General features: G+C 38.7%; 1 protein-coding gene across 1 annotated transcript in view; it reads left to right on the top strand.

The window, feature by feature from the left end:
• LOC115793047 (protocadherin-15-like) overlaps positions 1-21221 on the top strand; it is a 232811-nt gene that overhangs the window by 149875 nt on the left and 61715 nt on the right. The window contains exons 18-21 of the mRNA XM_030747761.1: positions 4770-4863; positions 10293-10421; positions 16117-16422; positions 19143-19373. Of these exons, the coding sequence (XP_030603621.1) occupies positions 4770-4863; positions 10293-10421; positions 16117-16422; positions 19143-19373 (760 nt within the window). The remainder of the gene's footprint in view (positions 1-4769; positions 4864-10292; positions 10422-16116; positions 16423-19142; positions 19374-21221) is intronic.

The following is a 21221-nucleotide window of genomic DNA, read 5'->3' as shown; positions in this document are numbered from 1 at the left end:
TTATTAACACCAAAGCAGTTGAAACTGATTACTAATCCCCTCTGCTATTTAACTGACTAGATCAATATCCCGGAAGTTTAATTGACCTGATACTATACTCTGATTAAAAAGTGTTATATATAATATATATAGCGGAGACAGTCGCACTCTCCCCAGCCCTTCCTTTTTCCCCTGCTTTGCTGCTTTAGAGCCTCTCTTCACACAACTTCCAAACTGGAATTTATAATTATGGATCTAGTCAGCTGGTCTCTCAACACCATTGTTTTGATCAAATTTTCACCATGAGGAGATTGGGGGAAGGAGAACCCCATTCCCTCTTATCAATTGACATTCCAGCTGGCTACGTTATGGTTCCTGTGTGGTGTGGAAGATGACGTGCCTGGCCGTATTGTCAATGGAGGACACACACATTTGGCTTATTGACACTGGGATTTCTCCAAATTGGACCTGGAGATACCTGGTTTGTCGTTGTAATTAAGTAAGTCTAGGCAGCTGTCTGGCCTTGGTAAGGCTCCTTATGACGGGAATGCAGGAAGGTACAGACTCAAACTCAGACTCTGTATATCTGGAGCTGATCTGAGGGGTAAGATCTTGGAGATGTATGTATCTGTTTCTGCACGGTGAAGGAATGAACCAAGAAGATTTGGATGAATTGGATTTTTCGCCACAGAGAGGTGCCAGAAAGACTGAAGGCTGTCAACAAATTAATCATTACAGTCTGTACCAAAACAAGTCGTAGAATCAGGAATTTGGCTCCCTGGCGGCCTTGGACTGCCGCTTATCAAATTGTCTCCAGGATGTTTGTAAACAGATGCTCTACGCCCCCGCCGTCCTGTCTTCTTCTGACCTGTGTTGGACTGATCTCCCTGACCTAGCCGCTGATGACCCCCCCCCCCATATATATATATATATATATATATATATATATATATATATATATGATATACACTTTTTTATACACTTTTTTTTTTTTTTTTTTTTTTTTAGAGAGAGAGAGCAAGAGAGATCTCATTAGCATTAGCTTACATAAAACCCAGCTCACTCACCTGCTTGTATGGAGTAAGGAAATGGCATAAAATATTGTGGGCGCTGAGTGCTTTTCTCATCTATAAATGAGCAAGCAAATATGGAGTGAAGAGACATGGGGAGACTAAAAATGCAGGACCTTGCCAGACGTGTCTCACTAATTGATTAAAACCTATTTTGTCTGCATTTTCAACCTTCCAGCTGTGTGAGGACAAGCTGTGTTGCAGTACTGTATTGCTACCTTTTCAATACTCCTAATTTGTTCCATGGTGCTAAAATTGTATGTTTTTATAGAGGGTTGTTTGCTGTCTGGTTTAGTCATGGTAAGCAAAAACGTGGTGACACAATCAAAATAGCAGGAGATCACTATTTTTGCCATTGGCACTGTAATCTCCTAAACCAGATATGACAGAAATCTTGCTAAAATAAATAGACAGATCTCCTTAAGCACATTCTTTGTGTGTTAAAAATGTTACAGTCACATCACGAGCTCTCACCAGGCTATCAATATAATAACTGCAAGCAAGTGCTGATATAGCACATGATGAATCAAAAAAATGATTAGTACCACTGACGAATGTGCAATTTACAGTACAGAGTGTATTGCACGCTCTCATTTTTCAACCCTCAGAACTCTAATTTGATTCAGTGAAGAGATTTTTGCATTGCTGCATGTTCAGATAACAGGCTACATAGCAGGCTGCTTCAATCCAGCTTGTATGAGTAATGAGCCCTCCAGTCAAAACTTTCCTATAAATGGGGCAGGTCCCCTAAAGGAGGTGGAAATGCTTCATATTCACTTACTTTCCACTAGAAAGAAATGAAACGTTGATTTCAAATGCATAATTTCCAACTTGGTGCATACTGTTTTGATTATAAATTCTTTAAGTGTCTGTTTTTGAGATCCTTTCACATTGGGGCCAGTATATCACTCAAATAAAATGCAAAAAAAGTCAAATATTGGATCAGCTACAATATTATTTATTGTTATCCCTTATAAATTTTAATGTGGGTTTTCAGTCTGCAGATCTTGCTGCTGCTTTAACTACTCTGACCCTGCCTACTTTTGTTTGATTACAGCATTGTCTTTGAAGTCAGTTCTCTTTTTGTAGCTTCTCAAAGTCATGAAAATCTAACCTGGAGGCCATGCCAGCTTTGATACTTGCAGTGTGTTCTAGTTGGCAGCTCAGTATGTTGCTTCAAAGTGAAACTGAAACAGAAATTAAAAGAGGTTCAAGCAACATTACACTTTCACTGTCCAGTGAAACTAAACATTGAGCAACAATATATCAGTAGTAAATACAGTAGTAAATACAGTAGTAAATACAGTACTATGCAAGTCTTGAGCCACCCCTCATTTCTTTATATTTTGCTAGGAAAATGGCTAATGGTTGCAATAATTTATGGAAACAAGTGCAATCCTGCATACATGGAAATACAGTAAATAAGGGGAAAACTGAGTTTGTACAATTCTTGAAAGTCAATATTTGGTATGACCACCTTTATTCTTCAGCACAACCTGAAGTCTCTTAGGCAAGCTTTTCTTAGGTAGTCTTCAGGAATAGTTCTCCTGACTTCTTGAAGGGCATTCAAAGCTCTTCTTTGGATGTTAGTAGTGTTTTGATCCATTCTCTGTCAGGATGATCCCACACTGTTTCAGTGCCAAAAGTTTGCTTTTACTGCATTGGCAGTGTGTTTGGGATTACTGTCAAGCTGAAAAATGAAGCTGTTTCCAATTAGGTGGTTTCCAGATAGTATTGCACGGTATATCAAAAACTGGCGGTACTTGTCTGAATTCATAATTCTATCAATTTTGACAAGATCCCCAACGCAATTGGCTGAAATGCAGCCCCAAACTATAACAGAGCCTCCACCATGTTTTACAGAGGAAAACTATAACAGAGCCTCCACCATGTTTTACAGAGGGCTGTAGACACTTACTGTTATACCTCTCTCCTGACTTTCTCTGTACTCTGAAAGACCTTCAGAAACCCTGGAGAAAGTATATCTCAGTATTTACTGAAAACATAATTCTGTCACACAGTTAAATGTTTCAGAGCTCAAAACCAGTTTAAAAATTACAAGGAAGTCTGGTTCCTTTTGAAGCAAAAAGTAAAGAAAACAGTACTGTACAAGCAAATAACAACATCACTGCAACAAATGCAATTTAAATTTCCCACTGTGGTATAAATGAACTTTGTCTTGGCATACATGATAATCCCTGCTCTGAAACCTTACACTGTGTGGCAGAATTATGTTTTCAGTATAAATTGAGATATACTTTCTATACCCTACCTTGCGAGACATACCCTGTGCATCAAGTACAGTTTACATATAACGTCATGATAAGAGCAGAATGAAAGATGTTAGTGTTATTATTTAGATAGACACTAAACCGCACCACCGACACTCTAGATGATGCTGTTAACACGGTCCCATAGATCTGACACCATCTTTTCATTTGTGTTGGCTGGGTCGAGAGGAGGCAGGGCTCTATCGCACATGATCAGTGAACCTCTCAGACCCAGCTGCTCAAGTGTAGTTGAATACTTTAGCTGCAGTGAGAAATAAACTCCCCAGGCTAGCAGAATTAATCATTCTAATTTTTGTCACAATAACCATCAAGATCATCATCATTATCACTATAATTATGACAGTTATCAATATATTTCATCATTGTCACACATCATGGCTTCCTGTACTTTCACTGAGTACAGAAGGCTATTTTCTACTCCCCAGCTTATGTATAAATAAACATGAGCACAGCAGCCAGGGAAGGATGCTGTTCTGCATTTTTATGGTGGTTTTAGAAAGCTGTGTTTGGCCTTTTGAACTACAGATCATCAGGTGTGGTGGATTCAAAGAAGTATGTTCACTATAACCTTGGGGCAGGTACTTAGGAAAATAGACAGTGTTGATGGAGGTGTCAGTACTTTGCCTGTCAGATTGTAAAATGAGGCTCTATAGTTTCACAGTTATGGGCTGCAGAGGCAGTAGAAAAGTGGCGGTCAGGTTCTGCTTGGACTGCTTGGCCACAGGAGCTTTAAATTAGAAATGTGAAGGAGCAGGGGGACAGCAGGGAATTTCAACTGGCATTAATCTAGCAGTGCGTTCAGATGCATTCCTCTTTCCTTCCTTTTTTGCAGTTCTGGCAGAGCCTCTCCTGAGTGTGGCACTGAAATTGTTTTGTGCATGCTGTGTGTTTTTGTATGGCTGCACTTACTCACATGTCTTGTGCGCCTGTGTGCAAACAAAGATAATTCAGTGTGCTGCATGGGAATGCATCCACTTTTTGTGTTTGGAATGCCAGAGTGCCAAATTATACCATGTGAACGAGCAGGAGGGCCTCAGTGTCTGCTGCAGTCATTAGAAGGAAAACATGAATCTTTGCCTGTCCATGTGCTTTGGGAGCAAGAGACTAGCTACAGAGAGAAAGACAGAGTGGGAGCATTTAAGCTCACACCTGCTCTTCATCCCGAACTCATCCTTTTTGATCATTGCCCATGTTTTTTTTTTTTTTAAATATGAATGTAAATAAACAGTGAAATGCAGACGTAAATCATACTGTTGTTAAGTGATAGGGTACTCAAAAGAATTTAACATTCTTTCTTTATTTCTTTAAATTAATGATCTTTTTTAATGTGACATAAAAAGACACTACAGGAATGGTTCACACCTTCATATACAGTAGTGTTCTCCTTTATAAGAGTAATACAAGTGTCTTCTCTGACTCCTCTCTGCAGGATTGGCCTTCTACTTCTGGGCAAGCCTCTGGACAGAGAGACCACTGACCAGTACCGTCTGATTGTCACAGCCTCAGATGGCAACCCTGGAGGGGTAAGGGACAACCCTTCTATCTAATCAAATGGCCTAATTCCTCAGATTTGATGATCTTCAGACCTTTGTAACACATTAAGCATGAGCAAAACATTCTTAAACAAGCTTATTAGTTTGTGAATTTGACTTAATGACTCCAAATACTACTTATGCTGGTAAATTCTAGTAGTGTCTTTGAACTCAGACAGTATCATACTGTGATTTTGTGACAGACTGACATTGTAGTCCAGGCAGTGTGTGTAGATATTAGAATTGTTTGAATTTTAGTTTTTCACTGATCAATGAAACCTGCTGTAAAAAATAACTGCCCTGAATTCACTTGTATGTGCAGTTACTGGATCTTTCCCACTTGTGTCCATCTGAAATAATTTCTGTGTCTGTCCATCTATTAGTCATTCCCCTTCATTCAAATTAGAGTGAATGTCACTGGCTAAAAAACACTCTTATATTGATGCTGGGAGAGTTGCTGAGTACATCAATTTATCCACCTCTCTTCCTATCCTGATGCACCCATCACTCTGGAACAGGGTAAATCTAGACTCATCAGACCACCCGACTTTTTCCATTGCTCCAGAGTCCAATCTTTATGCTCCCTAGCAAACTGAAGCCTTTTTTCCAGATTAGCCTCACTGATAAGTGGTTCTCTTAAGGTTCCACTGTTTAACCGTTCTTATCACGATAATTCAAAAAAAAAAATTTCCAAACACATTCTTTGAAGATGATGGTTCACCACTATCTTTCCAGATACTAAATAATGTGCTGGACAGTCCATAACCCAATTTTAGAAGTGTTAGTAATCTCCTTAGTTATTTTCTTTGTTTGATGCAGGCCAATAATTTGACCCTTATGAAACATAGTAACATCTTTTCCATGACCACAGGATATCTCTGCCAACACAATTGTTTAAGAAATGAGAAGCTTCACTGCATCAATTAAGGTTAAATGACCTGTTGCCAGCCACTGCAGTAATTAATCACTATTAATCAGTGCAGTAATTATCCAGCGGGCCTAACCTATTTGCTTGGTTAAATCTAAACAAATAAATAAGACTTTTTTGAGCAATTACTGTATTTTGGGCCATGCAGTATTTTTACACAGGAGGCCTGAAATAACTTACCTTTAAAACAATTTTAGTTTTTAACTGGCAGATGACAAATGCTAAGGTAGAACTACCTGAGCCAGCATATTGTTGACTGCTACTAATATGCAGCTTGCTCAGTGTCATTTAAAGCATAGCTGTTTGTAGTAATTTTACAGACAGCTACTTTTACCATTTACAGAGTATATGTTTAAACTGCATATATTGTACAGTTACTGCATGTGCTTTAAATTTCTAGGTTAATGTACAGTAGCATTAAAAACATGACTTATGTAATATTTAGTTTGTTAATACAGGATGACAGTAAAAGGACTCAACTCAAAAGTCATTTGGAGCACACTACAAGTGGATTTGAGTACTGCCATACAATACTTACTTCGAACTCCTAAAATGCATCCAAATACATTGAATTGCTACACGTCCCATTATGCAACCCACAGCATGTTTTAAATTAATTTTAGCATAGGCTTTTTGTTATGAATGTTGTACATATCAACCATTGCATTGTCTTTTCAGCACTGGTTGAGTGCATCTTTAAAAATGGTTTTCCATTCAATTGTATCACAAGAAGCTGAGTGCTTATATTCACAGAGCTGTTTTTTGTAATTTTTGCCTGAAAAAACTTCAGACATTATGAGAAAAAAACTAAATGCTGGCTCCTATGTCTCCCACCAAGAACAGATAATCACATAAACTGTCATAATTTAATTACACTTCAGCTCACTTGGCTCTTTACTTTTTTGCAGCTGTATCTGTTCCAAGCAAAGGTGAAATGTGGTTTCCTTTTTAAGATGCTGTGCCTGATAGGCAATGAACATTAGCTGATGAGTTGTCAGTAGAGTGATGTTGACTGGCCCCCCTCTCACCTGCACACTCATAAACACTAAGAGCTGCAGCTTGTTTTCATCTGCTGACAGATACAACAAGGAATTGTTAGTGTATCCCAGTATTTGTGAGAGCCGGAGCAGTGTAAAGGAAGGACACAGTGTAGCAGTTAGAGTGGGAGGGGCAGAAGAGATGGACAGCTACAGGGTCAGAGAGGAAAGAGCAAATAAAGAGCATTTAAGATGGGGTTTCACCTCTCAGAGTGAGGTAACCACAAGCTGATGCTCTTTGTCCTAATATCAGTGGACAATTTGTACAAACCAACACCCTTTACCTATAAATTGTTTGTGTGTGTGAGAAACATCTTGTCCACAAAGTGAATTAGTTGCTGACTTGTGTGGGCGAAATGTCACAACTTGGAAGAAATCTTGTCACAACAGAAAGAAAGTTGAATGGGCAAGATGAGGTAAAGGTTTGTGGGAGTCCAGAGGTGAGGAACTCATTCAGTGTGAGAGAGTGCTGCCAGGACAGCTGGATACAGGGAAAGGATCAAAATAAGCACAGGGAGAGGGGGACAGAAAAGAGATGGCGAGCGATAGAGAAAAGGATGGGGACACCAGGGATTTGGATGTGTAATTAGTGCAGAACTTTGGTATCCATGGAAACCTGCCACAAGGAGCTAAGCAAGCCAGCTTCCCCCCAGTGCTACTTCCCTTTGAGTGCAGTCAGATCTGGACACACACACGCATTTTCTACCAAAAAAAAAAAAAAAAGAGGAAAGAGGACATGACTATCTAACAAGCTTATCATATCAGTCCCTGCAACATGGCTTTTGGTTTTGGGGGTCATTTTAAAAAAAAAAAAAAAGGAACATCATCCACCTCTGGATCTTTCAGACACCGAGGACACAAGACAAGGCATCACAGAGCTCCATCTATAATAGCTGCTCATTAATCATACTCGTGTCCATAGTGGTAGTGGTTTTTGGCTTTGATAAGGACACCCACGCCAGGATGAAGACACTAATTGGCTTCAGGTCTTCTGTGAAATGAAAACTAAGTACAGCACAGAACACTGACTAGACTGCCCCCTTTTACTTCCTAGTTTTAGAAGAGGTATAGCAAGGCATTGGGGGGGGGGGGGGGGGTTGCTCTGTCAAAACACATGAAATTATGTGTGTCTCAGAAGGTAGTACAAAGAAACAACAATGGTGAAGATTTTCCCAACGGACAGTGAGATGAAGGTGACATTATCTAGGTCATTTTCTTTGTGTCATGTGCCGCTGAATGTCTCATCTGCCAGGGCAGCTTCAAACAGCTGTCTCCCAGGAAGTTTTTTTTTTCCTTGCAAGGGCCAACTCCTCCCACAGCACTTCCTATCCTTCCTCCCCCAAAGGAGACCACTTACACCATTATTTGCATACAAGCTCCTCCCAGGGCACTGTGAGATTATAGATTGTGCATATCCAGCCAATTTTCTATGTTGATTTATAGAAGTGCTAAAGGTGTGTGTGTGTGTGTGTGTGTGTGCTGTGTCATTGTTTGAAGGTTAACAGCAGCACAGTGGCCCACACTGGCCTTCTAAATGAATGAGGAAGAAAGACGTGATGGATCTAGTTTCATGCTTTTAGCCTATAACCTTTTACACTTTTCTCTTAATAAGTATGCATCTTTTTTTCAAAACCCAATGAAGAAGACCTCTGTTTTCTTTTTGAATTCTTTATGTATTCCATATATAGTTGCTGTTTCTATTGGTGTCAACATCGAGAGCATTGACAGTCATTTCTGTGCATTTGCACACACTGTGTTGCTTTTAAAAATAGTGTACCAAGTTTAATTATTTCACTCATCACTATGGTGATTGTGACCACAAGCTGGTATTAATTGGCGTGTCTGACTGCCTTTACACTTTTGAATATTGTTGAGAATCCAGCAATCAGTATGCACATAAGCACCAAAAGTGTTTGAGGACATTTATAAATGGAATTTTAAAAGATCTGCTTGGTACATTTGAGTCTCTGTGACAGCTAGAAAGCATTACAATAGTTTGACCAACAAGTTGACATTTTGAAACACTTTAACATTTACAGCAGTGCTGTTGTTCCAAATGATTCTACTTCTTATGCAGAATAATTTTTATGGGTGGCTTTTAACATTTCCCGTATACTAGGAATGGCTTCTGAGTGTAATAATGCTTTTTGCTAGATTTGGTTGAAAGTGATTTTACTTAAGCCACTTTTGAAATGTACAGTACTGTGCAAAAGTCTTGAGCCACCTCTCATTTTTTTAATATTTTGCCTCAGAGGAACCAGGCTTTCTTGTATTTTTTTAAAGGGGTCTTGAGTGATAGTTTTCCATGCTATCAGAAGGTCATTCAAATGTTTTCTTACCTGAATATTTTCAGAGGAATGCTTTTTGTTTGTCTGTTTGTTAAGCAACATGTCACTGACCTATGAATCATTCATAAAAAAGGCACCCAACTCAAGGGGATGAACCAGTGTTGTGTATGCACATAACAGACACAAAGGCACAAAGAATCAATTTAAAATTGTGTCTTTAGGCTCTTTGTTACTAGCAGCCTGTCACAAAAAACACATAAGTTGTTCCCATTTCTTTAGTTGAATCTATGAAAAATGCCAAAGATAACACAGTTTGACAGGCATTAAAAAAAAGCATTTTTACTCCAACAAGGTGTGTCCCAAAGAGCCGTAAGCCTAAGTTGGCATATCCCAGCATGGGGTTCAGGGTTCTTTTAAAAATCTGAGGAAACTGGACAGATGGAGGACAAATGAAGGAGTGGCAGGCCTAAAAATCTACAGCACAGTATCTGGAAAAGCCTCAACAGAAATGTTCTTAGGAAGGATGGCAAGAAGCCATTCTTCAGTAAGCGAAACAGCTGGGCTGAAAATCAGTGGTAACAGGTCTTATGGAGGGAGTGATGAATCCAAATTTGAAATGTTTGGTTCGAGTCAGTATGTACAGAGGAGGTCAGGAGAGGTACAGCCGTGGAGTTTATAGTCATCTGTAAAACCATCTGGAAGGTGTGTTGGATAGGGCTCTGTTTTCCAGCACAATGATCCCAAATACACTGCCAATGCAGTAAAAGCTTACCTGAATAGAAAAACACAATGGAACACTATCAGTCATGGATTTTCCTTCCCATAGCCTGGAGCTCAACATTATTGATGGGCAATGAACAAAAATCAGCCAAAACCCAAAGAAAAACTTTATAATGTCCTTCAAGAACCCTGGAGAACTATTCCTGAAGATTAGTTAAATGCATTTTGTTTAACTTATATATTTGTCTCTCAAAAGTATTTCTAAAACTAAAAATGTATTTTTAATAGTCAGGTCTACTTGAGTATGACAGATTTTTAACAGTCACCCTATAAATTTGATGCATTTTTGGTGGGTTTATGGTCTATGTATTTTTATGAATGAACGCTCACTATGAAGTGAATAACATTAGTTTTATTGTGCTCTTTGTTTTACTGTTTTTCCTTTAGACGTCCACGGCTACTGTGAACGTAGTTGTTACTGATGTCAATGATAATGACCCTACCTTTAACCTCACCATACCTTCTAATTTTTCTGTGCGAGAAGAAGAGGCCAACTTGTTCATAGGACAAGTCAAGGTAAGTGTTGCCATGTAAATCTAATGTATTCTATTCATTGTTGCTTGTCCTCATATTTTAAAAGAATAATCCTTCAGGTTCCCTCGTAGGGGGTAGTTCTACAAAAGCGCTACAATATTTTTAAATTTTATTTTCAAAAATGAAAATAATTAATGGCCATAATTTTTACTGTTAAATAAACAGTTTAATCAATTTGGGCTCCACATGGTTTCCAGTCAATTGACTCATACACTTGGAGAGAAATTAGAGATGCTTAAAGTGAGAAATTGGTATAACAAACTGAGTCGTCCTCTTCTGTACAGATTCAAACTTTTCATTCTTACATTTGTATGAATGCCAGTTGAAAGCAGCTAACAGGAATTCAACATATAATCCTACAATGCATAAACACATTTAATCAGACAGCTGACTAATGGGTGGGTGAACAAGAGAGTCAGATAGGCTACCTGTCAGCAACAATAAGAACCTTAATCACATGACTTATTGTTATGCAAACACAAAGTGAGCATGTTGATGAGGGAATATGGGCAAATATTTTAGGTGAACATAATCAAAGAAAGTGCATCTTAAAAACAGTAAAAAGTAATTTCTTCCATCACTAATCAACTGAGCAGGCTGCTTTTTTTCTAATTAGAGTCGTAGAGTGACTGGCTTGATATTTGTCGGTAGTTTAAACATGAAATAATAATAGAAGATATATGACTATACATTAGATGTACAATTTCTAAACAATAGCCTCATCCTTGTGTGGATATGAAAATGTTTACACATTTACCCAGCAACCAGTGGGAAAATCTCCATTTATATACAATTTATGTTAAGTTTTTTGTAATTGCTCATACAATAAAAAAAAAAAAATATTGTGCCTCCAAGGATAAATAGTCATAGCTAGATCAGTAACATTTGTCATCTTTCAGGATATACACATTTCACATTAAGCAACCCATCACATTTTTAGGGGGTGATGAAATGGACTGCTGCTAAATGTTTGAAGTTTATGAAGTGTGAAATGAGACAAAAGGACATATGAAGGAAGTTTGGTGTTTGCATGCAGTAGAGCTCCCTTCAGTCTTACTCCCAAGTATTTCCTCAAAAATGCGGCCAGCAGCTAGATTAAAGCTTAGTCCACCACGCTGACTCTTCCTCAGCTGGCTGGCTGCATGCCAGTTAGAGTTGAGGCTGTGCCTTTGTGACTGAAAAGAAAAGTACATTAAAGTACTTAGCACAACACAATCCTGCTCTCCATGCACATGCACACAGAGACACTACAGCTTAGCCTGTAGTAGCTGATCAAGAACAAATGGGGGCATTTTATTCAGTGCAGTACTGTTTAAAATTGAAGAAGAAACAAGCACAGTCAATATAAAGAGCTTACATATACTGAAAATATGTTCTTTCAATAGATTAGATAATGTGACACTGCCATGAATTGTTTTTAGTTTTAGTAATTTTGGTGACGACTGGCCTCATAGTCCTGATGTTACAATCCACCGGGCAGAATCCTGAAAGGCAGTAAGGTGACCTTTTGTGCTTGTATTAATGTAATGTTTTATATTACAAAGCCCTCAAACCTTCTTTTTGCGACTGGCAGCCAGTCAGAAGAAGCTGAATAAAAGGAGGAGGAAGTGAGCTATTAATTTGTTAATTGTTTGTTAATTTGTTAATTAATTGTTAATCTGGCACAGATACTCTAGCAGAGTCCTGAAATAAAGCTGAAATAAAGAGTTGGAATTGAGGTGAAAATAAAAAAAAAGTTAATGTTCTTAAAATAGAAATAATTCCATATAGTGAAAAGGTTGAAGAGTTTTTTTATGCAATAAAGCATAATACCATAGTTAAATTATGCAGGCTTACACTGTCAGATGATATAGAACAGATTATATGGTGCTGCTCTAGTTTGTTAATGTCAAATTGCATAAATACATTTCTGACATGACATCTTGTAGCGCTGTGAGTGAAAAGCAAATGTCTGTATTTAGCCTGCAGACAGATTAAAGCTTCCTGATATTTATAATTAAGTCCTAAAAAATACTTGTCTGCCTTTAAAAGATTAATCTATTATCACGCTTAAACTGGTCTTTAACTGCACAGTGCCTTTTATTGAGACTCTTTCATTGTTTGAAGTGTGCAATAAAAAAGTGTATCTTTGTTTAATGGATAAGAATTGCTGAAGCATTTGCTTTGAAAGTTGGAAAACATACTATACTGATGTGTTGGCAGCTGTACAAAGTTTAGGGAGTCACACTAGAAACAGCCACAGTGCCATTTGATTTATGTTAAGTATTATTTCTATGTCCACCTTCAGCCTGTGGGAAATCCTTTTGCTTTTTCAGGTTTATCTGCTTGGTTTAATCCCTTCATGGAGGAGTGCCATTTTACTTATTTTCTGTGCAAGGAACACATATTTGCATTTTAGGTGAACATGCTCACTGAACATTATGTGAGGCAAACATGCCCTTCAGGATGAAAGGCATAAACTCTGCCCGTAACACAGAAAACACAATTGTTGTTGTTGTTTTGTGTTTGTTTTGTTTTTTTGTTTTTGTTTTTTGTATTGCATTATGAATTATGTCTAAGGTAGTATTTATTATTGCAGGAAAAGTGCAAAAGAGTTAATAATGATAGCCGAGGGCTTTTAGTTTTATAAATTACCACATTTCAGCAAAATGACATGTGCCATTTGCATTCCAGTTGAAAATAAGTGTATGAATAGATAAAATGCCCTTCATGACATTTAGCTAACTCTTTTTAGCCTCTTGAAATCATCAGGAGCAAGCAAGAATAGCTCAAGAAATATACAGGAGAAAATGTTATTTACTTAAACGTGTAGGATTATAAGAAATTAAGCAAAACAAATAGATGGTTTCTTGATTAATAATAGTTTATTTTAGATGAAAATGAGTATGTGGGGGTTGATGCATTGAGTTCAAAACTGGGGCGACGTGACAACTTGGCAAAGAAAATGGAAAAATTAGCATCCAGGGCATTGTCACTTAACATACATCACTTAAACATTTCTCAATGTTTCATCATCTGTTCTGACATACTAACCAATGTTTGGTAACTTCATGCTTTCTTTCAGTGAGCCTAGAAAACATCTTGTGATGTGGAGATTTTGTAGGAGCTTTGTACTGTGTCTGTAACTGTCTTGTGGAACAAATGATCTCCTATCAAATCCGTAACCCACAGCTCACTGTCACGTAATATGCTAAGTGACAGAGGAGGGGAAGGGTGGGATGCTGACTGCTGGCATTAAGCTCATTTGTTTCAACGCAAGTGTTTCACATTTAAATGTGATTTTCTACAATAAAATCAGCTCAGTTTTCTTGTACTACTTTGAATTCACCTGTAGGAAGGAAGTTACACTGCAGCCAGCCACAAAGCTTCAGGCAATTGCCAACAGTGGAGATGACTGCAGTGGAAATGCTTAATGCTATTAAGTAGCTTAATGTTAGCCTTAAAGCATTTCGGATTATCGTTATAGTAATTGGAACTGGTTCCCACCTGTTCTTATTTTGTACATATTCATATAGACTGCAAACGATTTAGCTGGTTATCACGACTTGACAGCTTTGCCGGTTGTGCTAATAGAACCGTTTGTTCTGTGACTTAGAAATCCTAACCATATAAGCCCATTCTGTTTGCTCTTAGCAGGGAGTCTGAATATTCAAATGAGTGGAGATAGATAGGTTAGCACTTGTGTCAGACAATCATGGAACCATCATGAGAAATTGCTGCTAATTGGACAAGGTGTTGAATAAACATTGCCAAAAGTATTGGCTTGTCTGCCTTTATATGCGTATAAACTTTCACGACTGGACTTGTTGCACAGGTGGCATCCTGTCACGGTACCACACTGAAATTTACTGCGCACCTGAGAGCGACCCATTCTTTCACAAATGTTTGTAGAAGCAGTCTGCATGCCTAGGTGCTTGGTTTTATACACCTGGGATGATGGAAGTGATTGGAATACCTGAATTAAATGACTCGAATGGGTGAGTGAATACCTTTGGCAACATAGTGTCGTTTTTTAATCACACAGATTCCTTGATAAATTTCATTTGATCGTTCAAGACATCTTCAAGCGATGCTATGCTGTGCTTTACTCTGCTAAACGCATTCCTTTTGGTTTTGTTAAGAGAAACACATGAGTGCTTGAATTTATTTTTATAAATACTGTACCAGGGAATAGAAAAAAATCTTTCTGCAAAATAAAGGGGCAATTAAGAATGAATTTTAGGTTTCAACATTAGTCATCCAAAGCAAAATGCAAAAAATAAACCTACTACAGTAGGCCCATACCAGCAGAACACCAGGTAGACTCATTTCTCTTATACTATATTAGAGGTCTGCGTGGGCCTGTTCTTTAAAGCCCACCTGCTCAAGCTGCTTTTTGTGTTGCAGCCACTTGTACCTGCAGGATGTTCTGTTGCTCTCTGTCCCTGTATAGAGCCTACCCACGATCTCACAATTTAAAACTCTGTGCAAGTTAGGATTACCAAGTAATGCCTCTATTTTGACTGAAGAACTGCTGTCCAAGATCCCCACAGAAACTGCTGCAGTGAAGAAAACTCATCATCCTGCTGAGATACAGTCTATGATCTAAACACAAACTAAAGGTCATGTTTGTTGTGTCTCCTGCAGACCACTGTAATTCAAACTTTGGGGTGGGTTTTGAAAATTGGATACATAACCATTAATATGAGTGTTGCATTTCATAAGGTGTAATTTAAATCTAATGTCTTGTCATCAATAACTTTAAATGTATGTATGCAGCTCTGCAATGCTCTGCTCCTGTCTTCTGGAAAAAAGCTGTTCCATCTCTCCAGTTCCAGAGACTGTAGATATTTAAGATACTTTATATTGGTTTTTCCTGTAATTTATCTACTGCTGTTATATACACAGACATGTGTAATGACCCGTGATTGGCACAGGGATTTATTTTAGCCCTGCTGGATCATCCCAGCACCAAAGCAGCTTTCCCTCACTTTAGCTCCTCCTTTCTATGATAATTTCTATAATAATCATTTCAGTTTATTTTAATTATTCATTTTGTTTACCGAATGATATGAATGCTGTTTAAGGGTGAGTTCGGATTCGCTGATTTCTATGTGACAAGATGCAAAGCATGAAAAAGTGCTGTTTTTTTTTCCCTGTTTGTTCGTTTTAAGCTCAGCTGTGGCACTCTAGCATCACTAGCTTTGTAGTTGAAACCAGTATAAATATACCAGGGTTACGTTAGAAAAAAACCCCTGTGCATCTTAGTTATATAATCAACTATTCATATGATGTATTTTGATGAGTATTTATCTTTCTTGTAGTATTGATATATGTAAATGATTTCTTATTGTTTCCTGCAGGTTTTCTAAAATGGCTTCTGGCATTTTATTGATAGTTCATTTTGCATATTATTAACTGCTTCTATTATAAAATCTGGTCATTGTATATCAATAACTCACTTTGGGATTTTGCAGCATTTATAATGTTAATAGCTTGAAATCAGCAACAATAAGAAAAGCCACAAGTGTCAAAGATCAAATAACTCATGCTGAGGTCAAATTAATTTAAGTATTTAATTTATGTGAGTGAGCTGCCTGGATATTATTATTCTGTGCATTCCTGCACTGACTAAACAAAGATAATCATTAGTCTTCCCATAACTGAGCCCTCTGATCATGTTTTTTTTCTCCCCCAGGCCACAGATCCAGATGCAGGAGCTAATGGCCAGGTGCACTACCGGATTGTGAATCATCCCGACTTGTTTACAATAAGTGCTAATGGAAGCATCTACACAAGAGTGCCACTTGATCGGGAGTTAAGAAGTCAGTATGATTTGGTGGTTGAAGCCTCAGATGGTGCAGTAGATCCACGACGTACCTCTTTCACCGTCTCAGTCCAGGTCACAGATATTGATGACAACAGTCCGGTGTTCTCCCAGAAAACTTATGTGGTGAATGTGCCTGAGAACAGCCCTGTGGGAACTGTGGTCCTCCAGCTAAGTGTAAGAACTTACTGTTCAAGTGATTATCACCAAATGTCTCCCATCTCCTTTTGTATCATACAGGTGATTGTATTAAAAGGCTTTTAGAATCTTTTAACTTCAAGAGCTTGCAATTTAGTGCTTAAAATGTCAAATGCTTCCAGACAGAAGCAATTACGCAGACAGCAACATATATAATCTTTTATGCAGTGCAATGACAGCTCTCTGGGCATTTTTAGACTGAAAATGTTTTTCCTCAAATCATCAGCCCAGCTTTGGTACAGGATTGTTTTTCGATCTTTCACAACCAACATTAATAGAATGTTGGTTGTGAAAGAAATTGAGAAGAACTTTCTCTTTTTTTTTTTAATTGGTGGTATCTGTCTTTGGCATCGCTTCAACCCTGTCAAACAGCAGTGCATTTGTTTGCGCTGAAATAGTGTGGAGAAACCCTGTGCGTGCAGAGCAAACGCGAGCAGAGGGGCGAGTAATTGCTGGCATATTGTGAGTGACATCTCCCAGACAGGGATAAAGCTGGAGGGGAGGGTGAGAAGAAGGGGAAGTATGGGCTGAGGTCGAAGGGTGTGAGTGACAGTGGCACCGTGACACCATTAATCTCCTAGATGACACATTAACTCTGAATGCACCAGGGTGGTTGGCAAAATACCTAAATAGCACAGGTGAGATATACCAGAGTCTGTCTCACTTTTTATCTCACATAGGAGAGAAAGTGACTAAGATAGGTGGATTAAAGCACATTCCATCCTGGATGTATTTTAACTTTTAAGTCATGTTAGTGGAATAGGAATAACAGTGTGTACATCCATCCAGCTCTCTTCCCCAAAGGATGCAACCTATCGACTTTTGCTTTAAATATTGCTCTTCTACCATCACAAAATTTTTGGTTTTTAGATTTTTAAGAGTTTAGCCCTTCCCCTTTAGCCACCAATAGACCACCAATCGATTTTCAACCATTAGAAGGATAGGTTGTCAGCTCTGATGGCAGTAGCAATGCTATATAATGGGGGAAATAATTATTTGATCCCCTGTTGAATTTGTAAGTTTGCTCACTTATAAAGAAATGAACAGTATCTCCATATGACATCTTCCCTCCTGCAGTGAGTATGATCATGAGAAAGGTGGTGGATGAGCCCAGAACCACACAGGAGGAGGTTGTTAATGAGATGAAAGCAGTTGGGACCATTTTCACCAAGAACACCATTGGTAACACACGGCCCCGTAATGGATTGAAATCTCGCTGTGCCCGCAAAGTCCCCCTGCCCAAGAAGGCACATGTACAGGTCTTAAGTTTGCAAGTGAACATAAAAGTGATTCAGAGACGGCTTGGAAGAAAGTGCTGTGATCAGAAGAAACCAAAATTGAGCTTTTTGGCATCAGCTCAATCCACCGTGTTTGGAGGAAGAGAAATGCTGAGTATGACCCAAAGAACACCATCACCACAGTCAACCACAGAGTTGGAAGCAGTATGCGTTGGGGTTGTTTTTCTGCTAAGGGTACAGGACAACTTCACCGCATTGATGGACCAATGGATGGGGTCGTATACCGGATAGGAACCTCCTTCCATCAGCCAGAATACAGAAGATGGGTCATGGGTGGGTTATCCAGCATGACAATGACCCAAAACACACCAAGGAAACAAAGGAGTGGCTAAAGAAGCAGCACGTTAAGGTCATGGAGTGGCCTAGCCAGTCTCCAGACCTCAATCCTATAGAATCTGTGGAGGGAGCTTAAGCTTTGAGTTTCCAAGTGGCAGCCAAAAAAACCTAAAGGATTTAGACAGTTTCTGTAAAGAGGAGGGGATCAAGTACTAAGTCATGTTTTGCTTGATGACCAAAGACTTATTTCAGTCAATGACATGCAAATGAAGTTATAACTTTTATGTAATGTTTTTTTTTTTTGTTGTTTGTTTTTTTTTCCTGGATTTGTGGTTGATATTTTCTCTCCATTCAAATGAAACTACCATAAAATTTAGAGATTGTTCGTTTCTTTGTAAGTGAGCAAAATTACAAATTGAGCAGGGGATGCAATAATTATTTTCCCCACTGTATGGGTACTAACACCAGTATCCAAAACTGCCATTGAAATAGTCCTGAAGTCTACTCTTTGGACTGTTAGGATTTCTTTCTTTGGTGATTTCCTGTAGCACCACTATGAGGCTGCTTTATTTATGTATTTATTTAGACCCATCGGATGGATTGCAATGAAACTTGGAATTCCTCTCAGACATTCATGGTCTTAATGCCCATAATATTTCCATTAGCCTTAGCAGCACTTGTTGTTTACTGCTCCTTAATAAATGTAATAATTCTTAGTCCTCTTTATGTTTATGAATGAATAATGCTGTGTATGTGGTTGATGCATCCACACAAAAACATGTGTCCTGCATTATGCTGCATCTAATAATCTCTTATTGAAACAGCCATTGTAAATTTAGGTCTACTTTGCAATTTTTGATTTAATGGAATGAGCTTTCCTTAGCGATTTAATTTAATCAGTGCCTGATTAATGATTGATGCAAGTAACCCATGCTAAAATGATAAATTACAATAGGGACATTACTATTCATTGCCTATGGTCTATACTTACCGGGTTATATGAAAGTTTCTGATTTATAAATTATAATGTTAGACTCGTTCTTTCTCCTCTTTTATCACCTTACTTTTTCCAGAGGTGCGTCCTCTGTTGTTTTTAATGCTCTCCTTTGCTCTTCCATCTCCTAGGCGGTAGACTTAGATCTCTTCTCCAATGTCACTTATCGGATCACGACTGAATCGGCCAGGCAGCTGTTTTCCCTGAACCCTGTAACGGGGGTGTTAGTTGTACTGCAGCCCCTGGACTTTGAGGACCTGGCTGCTATGAGCATGGGGGCCTCTTATACATTCCAGGTGGAAGCTGTCGACCAAAGAGGGGTCATGCCTCCTGGGCAAGCAACCGTCACAGTCCGCATCACGGTAGGAGTCTCCAGATGACCTGTCTACCACAGCCTCCTGTGTACTATTCTCCTTTCTTCTACCCTCATTGTCCCACTGGATGTGCAGCGCTGGCAGTGAATCATTAGCATAGTTTTACAGTAGTAATAGCTTGCATAAACCACAATTCAAAGGGGGATTGGAGAATGGAGACACATTACAGTATTGTACCTGCACTGCTTTGTGATATTAAATTAAATTTAATGCCATTTATTGCAAAAGCGTATTGTGCTCCCTTTGTAAAACACGTTTTGGCCCCCTGACCTGCTCGTCCTCTCAGCATCACCGGGAAAAAAGAATGGATGGAGATGTGTTTCTGTCTGGCGCACAGTGCTATCCCTGCCTTGAATGACTCATTAGCTTTGTGACAGCAATTATGTCAGGTTTTCCAGGAGCTTGTGTTCCCTTTCCAGCCTTTCAAGAGATTAACAGCTGAATCCCAACGAAAGGATTAGACGCCTTGTATTGTGATACTATTCATGTGTGTATGCGTGAGTGTTTGTGTGTGTGTGTTAATGGTCATGTGTTTTCACTTTGGGTAATTCTTCAAAATGTGTTCGCATTATAAATTCAGTCCACCCACAGTGTGTGTCTCCAAGTCTTTAGAATTAAGCTTTCGATATTACACAGAATGAGAGCAAGTGCCTAAGCTTGTTCAAGCAGGCTCAGCATGTGGTCTGCCAACCTGTAGAGTGAGTTTGTCCTCTGATAAGGAAAAGCTTTGTTGCCTTCTTTTTGCTGTCGCCCAGGAATGGTGTTTGATAGGATAAACATTGCACAGCCACTGATATCAAAGCAGTGACTTCCATTCCAAATGGTGGCTATGACATAGAATGAGTCTAATGAATTCATACAGGCTTCCAGGGAACTAGGGATGGAGATGGAGTTGATTCCACTGACTTTACTTCCTTTCTCATGTAACACCTCCAGAGAGTTATTTGAAGTAATCTATGTTTGATTTTTCCCTTGTATTGTTTTGTTATTGTCTTCTTTAACATATACCTTGCTGTGATGGATCGACTGTTTTTCTTGTGTTGCTGTTTTGAGTCTCCCAAACTTTTTCTTTTGTTCTTAACTTCATAAATCTATGTGTTTGTATGCATGCGTGGTGAAAGATAAAGTCCCATATGTGCTGTACGGCCTCACGTAGCACACGCATAGGTGCAGACACAGCATAAGTGTGTCTGCACATGCATCTTGTCCACACCTTCCTTGTGAACACTTGCAACACAAGGATCAGACTTTGTTGTTCAAAGCAAAGGCTGGATCATAGATTTTCTGCTAGGAAGCACTAAACCTGTGTATAGATCAAAGAGAGGCTGCCCTCCACCACTGAGCTTATAGAACGCATACTGTTGCCAATGGCTCAGCCAAAACAGTGGAAAGTAGAGAGAAATTTTAGGAGAAAGGAAGATCAGGTTCCAGTAGTTATAATAGAGTTAAGCTATTCCTGAGAGATATGTGAATGGCTTTCTGAGTTTTCATTTTCAAACAGCAAAGCAGGGTTTCCATAGTTGACAAGATTAATTTCTTTGCAGACCCAAACATGGTAGAGCTTTTCTATGCATTACTGACTAGGAGAAGGTGATTAAAGCTGTGATGACATGATGTGATGACATTCTCACATGTTCTAGGGAGCAGTTAATCACTGAATCCTGATAAAACAGCTGTTTTTTTTTTTTTGTTTGTTTGGTTTTTTTTTTGGAAATGTTGCACACTGCATCCTTATCTTATTACTCTTGTTCTTATAATTCTGTAAGAGTCATCACTGAGTTTCTTTTTTCATATGGCAAATACTATGCTTTTATAGTAACCTTTAGTTTGTCAATG

Source organism: Archocentrus centrarchus, chromosome 15 (genome assembly GCF_007364275.1).
Source record: "Archocentrus centrarchus isolate MPI-CPG fArcCen1 chromosome 15, fArcCen1, whole genome shotgun sequence".
NCBI classification, from domain to species: Eukaryota; Metazoa; Chordata; class Actinopteri; order Cichliformes; family Cichlidae; genus Archocentrus; species Archocentrus centrarchus.
The sequence above is the reverse complement of the archived record's forward strand: the minus strand, read 5'-3'. Positions and strand labels throughout refer to the sequence as shown.